Source organism: Setaria viridis, chromosome 3 (assembly GCF_005286985.2).
Source record: "Setaria viridis chromosome 3, Setaria_viridis_v4.0, whole genome shotgun sequence".
Taxonomy (NCBI): domain Eukaryota; kingdom Viridiplantae; phylum Streptophyta; class Magnoliopsida; order Poales; family Poaceae; genus Setaria; species Setaria viridis.
In genome coordinates, this window is record NC_048265.2 from 48537491 (window position 1) to 48549999 (window position 12509).

The 12509-nt window shown below is 43.4% G+C and overlaps 1 protein-coding gene and 1 pseudogene across 1 annotated transcript; both read left to right on the plus strand.

Moving 5' to 3' along the window:
* The first annotated feature begins 252 nt into the window (after positions 1-252).
* Positions 253-1518, plus strand: LOC140222132 (uncharacterized; annotated as a pseudogene).
* A 323-nt stretch (positions 1519-1841) lies between these two features.
* LOC140222307 (uncharacterized) lies at positions 1842-8761 on the plus strand. Its single transcript, XM_072292470.1, has 3 exons — positions 1842-2177; positions 2250-2785; positions 8497-8761. Exons 1-3 carry the CDS (start codon positions 1842-1844, stop codon positions 8759-8761), a joined length of 1137 nt encoding a protein of 378 aa, XP_072148571.1.
* The last annotated feature ends 3748 nt before the right edge of the window (positions 8762-12509 follow it).

The following is a 12509-nucleotide window of genomic DNA, read 5'->3' on the forward strand; positions in this document are numbered from 1 at the left end:
AACCCTAGCACCCACTGACCCATGTGTATGTATGTGTGCTCGATCTGATCCATGAAGCAGCTATGGGATTGGTTTTGCATGTATTGTGCGACCATATTTTCTGAATGAATACATTTGTGCAATAATGACAGTATTGCTTACATGCGTGTGTGCAGTAGGATTCAATGTATTTTTATGATGTGCTTTCATATGGTTGTACTGGTAGTAGTTGGTGGTATATAGTCCTGAATTCTTTGGTGTTTTGTGTTATAGATGGATCAACAAACCAAGGTTGTTACTTGTACTGCTGCTGCATATATGTTGTTGTCAATGATGGCTATGGTTATTATTGAGTCTAGAAAACATAAGCGAGCTGCAAGGAGAGAAGGTATTACTTATGGGCTTATCAATGAAAGGGATAGGATGAGACTTGAGTACCTAAACAACAAAATTTGGAAGGATGATACAGTTTGTGTGAACATGCTAAGACTCAATAGAGCCAAGTTCTTTCGGTTTTGCAACCTATTCAGGGATCGTGGTTTGCTTGAAGATACCATCCATTGTTGTGTCGAGCAACAAGTGGCAATATTTCTAAATACCGTGGGGCACAACCTTAGGAACAGATTAGTTGGGACTAATTTTGATAGATCCGGAGAAACGGTCAGCCGTTATTTTAACAGGGTTCTTCGTGCTGTTGGTGAGCTACGAGGGGAATTAATTAGGCCACCGTCATTGGAAACTCCTACCAAAATACAAGGGAACCACAGATGGGATCCTTACTTTAAGGATTGTATTGGAGCCATCAATGGTACACATGTAAGAGCCTCTGTTCCTAAGGATTTGGAGTTATCCTTTCGTGGTAGGAAGTCATATGCCTCTCAAAATGTAATAGCTGCCGTAGATTTTGATCTCCGGTTCACCTATGTATTGGCTGGTTGGAGGGGACAACACATGATGCACTAGTGTTACGAGATGCTTTGGAGCGTGAGAATGGACTTCGAGTGCCACAAGGTAATACACTAATAGCATATCAAATTCTCTATATGAATCGCTGATATAATAGAAATATGATCAAGTTTCCATCACATTTTAGGCAAATTCTACCTAGTTGATGCCGGATATGGAGCAAAATCAGGATTCTTTCCCTCTTTTCGTGGTGTTCATTATCACTTGAATGAGTGGGGGAATAATCCTGTACAAAACGAGAAGGAGCTATTCAACCTTAGGCACTCATCTCTTCGTATCACAGTAGAACGTGCATTTGGGTGTCTAAAGAGAAGATTCAAAATTCTCGATGATGCCACTCCTTTCTTTCCTTTCCCAACTCAAGTAGACATTGTTGTTGCTTGCTGCATCATTCACAATTGGGTTATACAAGATGGACTTGATGAGTTCTTCATAGAAGAAAATAATTTGCCAAGTTATAACCATGCTACAACATATAGTGGACAAGCAAATGAGCATACTGAGATGGTTAATTTCAGGCAAAGCATTGCTGATCAGATGTGGGTAGACCATCAAGACAACAATATTAATTAGTACCCACTAGTTTTTTGATGTATTTCAGGTATTTTTCTTGTTGTATTTGTGTTGTATGGACATATTTATTGCTATATTTCAGTTGTATGAACATATTGTTGCTATATTTCAGTTGTATGCACTTATTGTTGCTATATTTCAGTTGTATGCACTTATTGTTGCTATATTTCAGTTGTATGCACTTATTGTTGCTATATTTCATTTGCAAGGACTTATTTGGTGGTGAAATCCAGTTAAATGACATACAATACTTGTTGTATTTGGTGCTGAAATCCAGTTAACTGACATCCAATGCTAGCTGTTTTTTTATTTCATGGCAGGCAATGGATGGCCATGTTGAGGGACTTGGGAGAGGTACTGGTGTGGCTGCCTGGACATCGCCAATGTCCACTTTTATGCTGAAAAATCTTGCCAATGTGGTTGCTAGTGGTGTTAAAACAGGAAAGGGCTTCAAAAAGGTCTATTTCAATGCATGTGCTAGAGCTGTCAATGAAAAATTCAACACTACGCTCAATAGTGAGCAGATTAAGAATCATCTGAAGACATGGCAAAGAAAGTGGGCAAAGATAACAAGACTCAAGAGCTTGAGTGCATCTGGATTCGTTGAAGATAACTACATCATCATCCTTGATGAGGAGCACTACAATGGCCATGTGCACGTAATCTAGTTTCTATCGTTTTGTGGTCCTGTTCTTATCATATTTTTCATACTGATTTCTATTGCATTATAGGATCACAAGGCTGATGCCGAGTACTTAAACAAGCCTCTTGAGAACTATGCTGAGATGGAAACAATTTTTGGGAAGGATATGGCTATAGGCAAGTTTGCAAAGGATTCAAGTGCTCCTCTTGGTACAGAAGAAGGTGACACTGAAGATGGGGCTGCAAATGAAGATGGGGCTGCAAATGGTATAGAAGAGGATCCTAGCAGTGCTTTTGAGGAAGGGGCAACATCTAATGCAAGACCTAACAAGAGGGCTAAGATTGTTGAAAGTGCAGAGGATGGGCTGATTGGTGCGTTTAACCGAGTTGGTGACAAGCTTGCCATGGCTATAACGCAGGTTGCTAAATCAAACGATGAGCTGCCAGAAGATCTCTTTGCCAAAGTGAATAGCCTTTCAGTTTCAGGCTTTAATGATCTTCAGATATCCACGTACTATGCTCATCTGGTGGCCAATCCTCTCATTGGTAAAGCTTTCTGTGGCTTGCCATTTGAGCACCAGTTACATTGGATAGCCATATTTGTTAGTGAGAAGTTCCCTAGACAGTAGGGTGCTTTGGAACATACAACTAGTGATAGTGGTAAAGCTTTCTCTTTTGCTAACTAGGCCATATTTGTTACACCTGATAGTTGTAACAGTTCTCTTTTGTTAGTCATATCTCTTTTGCTAACTGTGGCCTATCATATAGTATGCCTTGAACTTTCTATACTGTGTAAGGCATGAATTAGATATAATGGAAGTCTGGTAAATGCCATCTGTATATATGAATGTCATTTGATGGTAAATGAATTATATATGATTCAGACTATATATATTGTGTAACCTGATAACACAACCCGATAGTTGTATATGAATGCTATCTGTATATGAATGCCATTTGACGGTAAATGTTCACTACATCTAGAATATACAAAAATTTGAAGTAGTTTATACAAAAAATTGAAAGTTTTATTTGTATCAAAAGGAAAGTTGCAATTATTGTTAGAAAGAAGGAAGGTATGAGAGGTAGGAGGTGAGGTAGGAGGTAATGTCACCGTGCTTGTGCAGGAGGTTATCATAACCAACTATCCCTCGATCCAAACAGAAAACGGGATCATCCCATCCCACGTTTATCCCTCAAACTAAACAAAAAACAGGGACGCCCCTGTCCCTCTAACCAAACATGAAATGGGATCATCCCATCCCAGAAAACTGGGACGGGACTGTCCCGTCCTACATTGTCTCCCATCCAAACACATGGTAAAAGTTCTGACCAGTACCTCTCTTACTTCTCATCCGAGGAGAAGTCCATCATCATTCTCGTGAGTCCTGATTCTTCGGTAATGTCCTGATTCTCGCGAGTAGAGGGGGAAGGAAAGGGGGAGGAGGCGGGAGAGGAAGAGGAGGAGGAGGGGAGGGGGCGGGAGAGCTCTGCGCGAGAGAAGAAGAAAGATGAGATCTGCAAGAGAGAGGGGAAGCTTGGGGATGAGGAGAGGATGATGACGAGGAGATAATGCGGAGAGGAGAGCCTGGAGCGCCGCCCTCGCCCCTTTTGTCCCGGTTGGTAGTTTACTCCGGTTGGAAGCTCCAACCGGGACAAAAGACTCACCCTTTTGTCCCGGTTGGTAACTCCAACCATGATAAAAGGGTGAGACTTTTGTCCCGGTTGGGGCTTCCAACCAGGACAAAAGAGGGGTGGTGTCGGTGGGAATTTTCCGACCGTTACAACCGGGATAGGGGGGCTTTAGTCCCTGCAACCGGAACTAAAGAGCCTCCCACCGCGCTAGCTTTCGGTGGCATGCCACTTTTAGTCACGTGCCAAATATTAACCGGATAAAAGAGGTGGATGAAAGGTCAGTTCTCTACTAGTGGCACTACCTCTTTTTTAAGTACCACATAAAGATTTTAATCTTCAGAGGTAGCTCAGCACGCCAAAAGTTTTCTCCTGCTAGGTATTACAGGATCAGTAACACTCTATGAGAGGCCCTCGAAGGGGAATGTTGCGTACGTTGTAAACTAATTGACTACAGTACATCAAATGACTGATGTTTGCAACTGTGTTTTTCCCCCTGGTGGTCTGTAACCAAGTGAGTGGACACCACACCCAAACGCAGATCAGTGCTGCCATATTAGCCGTCAAGCACCAAATAACACACCTCAAACATATATGAACACAAGATTTCTCTATATATATCCTGATTAAGAAAAAGTTATAGCTATACCATTTTAAGGCGTGAATATGGCCATTCAACTGCATGAGTGCTGCAGAACTTCTACAGGATGCGGCGGATCATGCATGCATCTATGGGGGGATTAATGGAGAACAAAGTTCAGGAGCAGTGCACTACCTTCCCAACCTCCCATGTACCGTTGGAGCCTTAGAGGCTTGAGACCCTTCTTATAAACGATACACTTCCTTTCCCATTTTACCATAGATGCCTCCCATTTGTGTTCTTCTTCCTGGGACCTGCTCCTATGTTATAAGCCTCTGTCGATCAGTCTGTCCTCATGAGTGAGAAAGTAACACGGTTAAGCCGATAGAATGAGAAAGGATTGGCAGAGGAACTAACAGTTGGATCGCTGAAGTTCGAATAATACAGCAGTGTGCTGTGAGTAGGAGGCATCCGGAACAACCACGATTACTGACTAGGTCGTGGACTCGCAATCTTGTAGTCACACGGGCAATGGCAAACCTAAGCATCGAGGAAATATGCAATGCCAGTTAAATGACCTGTGACTTATTTTGCTTCCAAATTCTAAGCACACAAAAATTGACTGGAATTTCGGGTCTGTTTGTTTCCCTCATATATTATATAAGCTAGATTATTGTCCAAAGGTAGTAAGGTAAAAGACTATCATGCACTATTAGAAAAATAGCCTCTAGTACCGGTTCCAAACCCCCCTCTAGTACCAGTTGTGCAACCGGTACTAGCCATCCAGTACTAGAGGGGGTCCTCTAGTACCGGTTGAAATAAATGGTACTGGAGGGTGTTAAAAAAATTGAATCCCCCCGCCAGCCCCGGCCCCTGCTGTCCCAGCCTTCCTCCGCCCACCGCCGGCCACCGGCCTCCCACCGCCACGGGCCCTGCCTCCACCTCCTCCGCCCCCTCCTCCTCCCTCCTCCGGCCTCCTCCGCCAGCACCCTCCCCCGCTGCCCCGCTGCCTGCCACCGGCCCCCTCTGCCACCCCTCCCGCCAGGCCCCCGCTGCTGCTCCCGCCGTCGCCGCTACAGGCACAACACAAACGCATGCAACAAATTAAACCACCAAGTCGCCCGCCCGAGCCACCAAGTCACCGCCGCCGCTCGTCGCCCGCCCGAGCCGTGCGACCAAGCCGCCGCCGCCGCGCCTCGCCCCGCCGGTGCTCCTCGCCCCAGGCACGAGGTGAGGGGCGACCGTATGGGGGAGGAGTGGGGAGGCCGAGGGAGGGCATGCGAGAGGGAGAGGGAGGGAGGGAGCTGGCACTGGTGGAAGGGAGAGGGGGGAGAGGGGCGCCGGTGGAGATCTAGAGGAGGAGGGAGGGGGCGGCTGGAGGATAAGGCTGGTGGGATCTGAGGGAGGGAGGGGGCATGCGCACGAGAAATAAAGATAGCATGCGTGGACCGAAGAAGCATTGGCAGATAAAAAATCTAAGTGTTGGGCGGGGGAACCCTCTAGTACCGGTTGGTGGTTCCAACCGGTACTGGAGGGGGTCCGCAGGATCTCAAATTTGGAACCGGTACTAATGCTAGCATTATTAGTACCAGATCTAAATGCATCCGGTACTAAGCTTCGGGATGAGAGGTCATTTAGTGATGGGACCACAAACAATCTGAAATAAGCTAAGTGATCCCAAAGTGATCTTTTACCATAGTACCTATGAACTATAATCCAACTTATATAATCTAACAAATAGGGCCTTAATCTCGCAGGTTTGTTCTCCACGATTATAATCTCAAACAACTTCCTGGTCACCGGGATGGTCTAGCGCCGGTGGTCTCTTCAGTTGTCGAAGCATTCCAACTTGTGCCTGATCACCAGGAGCCGGGGTTCCCCGTCACGACGCAGGCGCCTGACGCACGTATGACACAGGGGTGGAGCTAGGTGTCAAGTGCCGGGTGCGGCCGCACCCAGAGAAAATTTATAGTCTCTTATCACCTCTGAATTTTCACAATATTAAATTAAATGTCTATTTATGTTGTGAAGGCGTCGCACCCCCTTTATTCTTCTCTAGCTCCGCCCCTACACATATCATCGTCTAGAGTCTTAATATCCATTCTTCCTAGATGTCAGTCATATTAGCTCCATATCGTTAGGCTACCCATCTAAACACATACACTGGAGGGTAAAACAGTTCAATGAGCTGGTTGGAAAGTGGTCGTGAGTGAAGAGAGAACATAGGAGGTGGAGACGAATACCAATGAGAATGAGAAACTACTTTACGACCTTGGAATAGGAGGCATCTGGAACTACTTTTCCTGCTGCTTTGTGTGCATACGTAGAAGAACAAACTATCGCAGAGCTGGTGGACCTCAACTACAATGTGACATTGCATCCAAGTGCTGCCTCATGTATGCATGCAACAGGTTATTAGATGCTGCAGGATGGCCTTGTTTATCTCCTCAATGACATGGGTAATTAGTTTAATGGGTCGGCTGACGGCCTCATTAATTAAGACCTGACATCTAACTTGGTTGCTCTGTCTGTTGTTTACTGAATTAAAGGCAAGAAAGATTGTATGAACCAAACCATCGCCAACTAAACAACTTGGATTGTATTCACTCACTCAGTCCTCTCAACCATCAAAATAAATGAAAGTATTTCAAGACATGAATATATACATGGACCCTCAAACGCCATGCGTGAATTAAGTATGATGGCGCATTTCTTGTATTTCAACTCCTTCGTGTAAAACACTAGACCTCCCAGCCATCAATGGGTGTACCCTTATTTTGGTATGCTAAATAATTAAAAAAAACATTATTGTTCTATGAAGCTAGCTCTTAGTAGATATATAGTTTGAGCCGGTAGAAAAAAGAGAGAACTTTGTAGTGCAGAAATGAGAGTGAGGAAGCATGATTGCACTATAAGGATGCAGTGCACTAGGAATAGGAACAGGAATAGGAGGCGTCCGGAACTACAACCCTTGCGCTCTGGTGAGCCCTATCAGCCTCTTGTGGAAGTTCTGCACGATAGATGTTGACAGGGTCAGTAATGCACGTACGTCTTTGAGGAGCTTGAGGCCGTAGTGCTGCTGCATGCATTTGGTGTACTGTAAAATATCCTGTCCTATAGGATACACTCAAATACACATGCTGCATGACATGTGGGGATGTTTCATTCTGCAAAAGTGGTTTAATTTCATGCAAGGGGATATACCAAACGATGTGCATATTATATATGTGTACGTAAAACTTATGTCCTTCTAATGACATAAGAACATCATGAACTTTCCCTTTACATCTTTTATCATGTATCGATCGTAAATCTGGAGGCGCGCAGTCCTTGAATGAAATATTACAATGTGAACCAATTAACCCAATCAAATGACTGATACTTGAAACTGTTTTATTATTCTCTGAAAGTGCAGGTATATATTTCTTAACGATATGATTCCATTGTCAAGTGAGTGACTGGACATCACACCCAAGTGTAGATTAGTTATACTGTTGCGAAGTATGAACCGTCAAGCAACCATAACAGTCACATTCTCGATCATCAACGAAACATATCGGAAGCCACCTCTTTTCTTGCTTTTCAAGGCTCTAGGCCATTGGATTGAAGTCTCTGCCAATATTTTGTACTACACTGGATACGGTCGATGATGCATCTAATGGATTAATAGAGAACAATGCAGAAGGAGTGCACTACCTACCAACCTCCCATTGTTTAAAGCTTCGAAGCATTGCCTGAACATTTGTACTCTATATCTGTCGTCATTGGTATGTATTCTTAGCTTTTTCATGCGACCTCTGCCTCTTTTATAATAACTCTATATGTAGTCGAGACATAGCCCGAGACCAACGCATCATTTCAGTTGGTAGAGGAGAATTTTGCTGAGAGGAAGTGGTAGAAGAAACTATGTACAGATCGGGATTACATGAGAAGATGCAGTGAACTGTTATTAGGAATAGGAGAGATCAAGAAGACCAGGGTGGTACTCCTGGGTCACTCTCTCGAAGTCTACCGCGATACACCTGAGGCAGGACGTCACGCTGTCCCACTACGACCGTGAGATGGAGGTTCTGCGCAAGGGATGGGACAACTGCATCGGGCACAACGCCATACTTGAGGGACAGATCGAGGGGCTCTCGTTGCTTGGAGCGGCTGGACCAGACGAACCGCCGCCTCCGCGACGATATCAACGCCGCACCGGACCCGTATGACGACAGTGATGCCCAGAAGATCGCCATGCTGGAGACGAGGGTTGCTCGCATGGAGGAAGCGATTCACGTCAGGGACAAGCTGATCAACGAGAAGAACGCCAAGCTCAAGGAGAAGGAGGAGTTGGTTGAGAGCGTCCATTTTAGGAGGAGTTGGTTGAGACCTTGGACGCTGCTCTAGCTTCCAACAACAGCGTCATTGACTAGATTCACCACCGCTTGCACACGAACTACTATAACATAGTCCACTTTGGCTCTCGCTGCTACCGTGACAGAGATTCGCTCGTGATGGTTTTTCTGGAACTATCACCGAGGTGCGTGGGCTTGAATTCTCAAAAATAGGAATTCGGGTCCGTTTCAGCTTGAATTTCCTGATCTCTGCCATCCCGTGGGAAGAGCCGTCGTCGGCATTGCTACCGACTTTTGTGCGCATAGGGAACAGAAGATCGTCCACGCGCGGTGGGAGGCGAAGCAAAATAGCAACAACAAAATAGCAACTCAGTGCTTCCAGAAACTGTTGCCTGACGCTAATGCTTGCTGCTGGCACCACCGGAGAAACGAGTGCGTCTAGCACACCGTGTTTGATCTGCAGTTGAGTGGACGCCAGTCGCCACACCCATGTGCGGATCAGTACAGGATGCGACCAACCATGCATTTATGGATTAATGGATAGCAAATTGCAGAAGCAGTGCATCACCTACCAACCTCCAAATGTTTAAGGCTTGAAGTATTTGCCTTGAACACTCTCTACAGTATCTGTCATATATTGGTAGTCTTAGCTTCTTCTTGTGACCTTTGCCTGTATATCACAGTTGGTTGAAAATAGATTATATAGCGTTTGTTGTAGTAGACACATCGCCCGACAATATGCATCATTTCACTTGGTAGAAGAGAATTTGCTGAGAGGATGGACGTAGTGGTGAAAGAAAAAGCTGTGATTGCAATGAAGATATGCAGTGCATTATCATTAGGAATAGGAGAGGTTAGGAAGATCATCGGGAGCTCCTTCGAGGTTCAAAGAAGTACCTCACCAGAAATATGGTAATTAAATGCTATACCCTCGTTGTTTTCTCAGTAATTGGTACAGTGGACGACACACATTAGTAGACATTCTTCTCTCATCTTTAGCATGTATGTATCATTTTCCTTCAAATAACAAACGCAATCATGAACTCATCATCTTAACAACATTTATCCTGCTATTACACAAGACAGGAATTACACTCCGTAAGAGGCCATCGAAGCCAAGTGTTACGCTGTAAAGCAACTGACACTCTGGTAGTGACTATATTTTTTCCGATGGTGTCTGCAGCCAAATGAGTACCCAAGTGCAGATTAGCAGATAAATGCTAAAATATTAGCCGAACCAAATAACACATCCATTCACTCACAGTCTCATACATATTAACAAATAAAAAGATTTCTGTACCCTGATAAAAAACAAGATAGATGTATAGCTATACCATTTTAATTTTTAAGGCAGAATGCGGCCGTTGAACTGCATGAGTGCTGCAGATCTTTGGTACTACTGTATATGGCAGATCATGCATATGTGGGGTTAATGAAAAACAAAGTTAATTAGTAGCAGCACACCACCTCACCAACCTCCCATTGTACTATTAAAGGCTTTGATTTGAAGAAACTCTCATAAACAGCACACTTCCTTAGCCGTTTTTACCGTATATGCCTCTCATTTGTAGTCTCCTTCATGTGACCTGTTCCAACCTTATAAGTCCTTGTCCTTATGTGTGAATAGCTAGTAGCTCAAAACTAGTGCAACATGTTAATAAGCCGGTAGAATGAGAAAGGAATGGCGCAGAGAAGCTAATAGTTGGATAGCCAAAGCTTGATACTGCATGTTGTGAGTTGCGAGTAGGAGACATCAGGAACAACATCACCTGCAGCTCTATACAAGTTGGTGCATACAGGATGAATCCTCTCCAAGTCTAAGGAACAGGTCGTGTGTCTCCTAGGGATGGATACGGATGTCTAGAAATCCGAATTATTCGTATTCGTATCCGCTAAAACGTTAATATGGAAATTCGTATTCATATTTATTTTTAATATGGATTCAAATGGATGTATCCGGATCTGATAAGTGTTTTTTCTCTATCTGATTCTAGATTCGTATTCAATAAAAATATGAAATATCCGACATTATCCGTATCCGCGAAGAAAAAAGTTCCCAATGAAGCCATCTGAAGTTTATTTATATTACTATAGACTAATTAAAAATGGTGTTAGTTGTAATATTGCTAATAAAATAATTATTTGCATCATTTAAATTATTAAAAATTATCTTTGTGACGAATGACTAATTATGTTAACCTAATATTACTAGTGATATATAACGATAAAGTTTAATTAATTTAAATATGGCTAATTATATTCATTTTAAACACATTATATTATTTATCAAATGAATAAATTATATTTAAATATATTTATATACACCATCGTATAGAGTCTTGCCTATATATAGGTGCCGTCATCTTAGCTCTATATCGTTAGGCTACCTGTCCATACAGCTATACAATTATAAGTAGATAGTGAATCGAGAAAAAAACATAGATTGACCAAGGTGACATGCATGTAAACATATACAAATACAAAGGGGGACACTAGAGGGTAAAGCGTTTCAATGAGATTGGAAAGGGGAACACATGAGGCGGACAGTAATGACAATGAGAATGAGAAACTACTCTGAGTTTGGAAATAGGAGGCATCCGGAACTACTTCTAAGGCATGCTTCTGTAGAAGAATTAAGGATGTGTTTGGCAGAGTTCCTTTAATTTGAGCACCGGCTTCATGCGCTCCTGATAATGTAGTGCACTGCTGTGTAGACCTGTAGTGGGGAGAGGATCCACCCTCACCTGCACAAAATGAACTGCCCCACCAGCTCCCCTGTTACAGTAGCGAATCCGGAGCTCCCCAAAACTGTGCCAAAGAGGGCCTGTTGCCAAGCCGGTGGACCTCAACTACAACGCTATATCGCCCTCTAAGGCTGCCTCATATGTGCATACGGCGTGCTATTTCTTATCTCCTCGAAGATATGAGTAACTAGGTTAATGAGTTGGCTGAAGAACCCAATGAAATTTAAGTGATTATGGCTACATTACAAATTAAAGAAAATCACTCTTTATATATAACTGATAATGACCCTGTCCTATAACGGAAGATCTTGACCCTAGCTAGCTCCGCCTCACTGGCCATCCACACCTGCAACGGCCACCACACTTCTTGCCTCGCACTCACACTGCCTGAATGAAAACAAATATTGGATACATATGTCTAAACTATAGTAGCTGATTAATAATACCTGACATCTAACTTAATTTGTTGCTGTCTGAGTTTGCAGTTGGTTTTCCGAATTATGTGCATGCAGATTGTCATGTGATTTCTGACGTGCTGTGCATCTGTATGAACCAATTAACCATTCACTCACTCACTCATCCAGACGCTGAATATACGCAGTCGGTAGTCCTTCCCCTTCTCTACTGTCGTCGACCGCCATGTCCAAAGGTACGGTTCACCATGGTGCCATGGTGTAAGATATACTGTCTTAGGATACACATACTGCGTGTAACAAGTGGGTATGTTTTTGTGGCAGTGGTTTCATGCAAGGATATGTGACATGGAGTGCAGGGGTTTATTTAAATTTCCTAGTAAATAGTAAGTTTATTCAATGTTGACATATAATTAAGTTAAAAGGCATTGGAATTAATAGAACAAATGATTCTGTATCGCACCCTTATCCTTCTAATGGCATAAGAAAGTCATGCCCTTGACATCTTTTATCCTGCATCGCAACTGTTGAGAGGCAACCCTTGAAGGAAAATGAAACGCCCTAAACCAATTTATGCTATCAAATGACTTGTACTTGAAACTGTTTTATTGCCTTTAATAGTGCAGTAGGTATATATATATAT

Excerpts from the sequence above, each read along its gene's own strand:
- LOC140222307 (XM_072292470.1), top strand. The coding sequence starts at position 1,842 with ATGGATGGCCATGTTGAGGGACTTGGGAGAGGTACTGGTGTGGCTGCC. Across the intron at positions 2,178-2,249 it reads ACTACAATGGCCATGTGCAC|GATCACAAGGCTGATGCCGA; the intron begins GTAATCTAGTTT and ends ATTGCATTATAG. Across the intron at positions 2,786-8,496 it reads AGTGAGAAGTTCCCTAGACA|ATCGAGGGGCTCTCGTTGCT; the intron begins GTAGGGTGCTTT and ends CTTGAGGGACAG.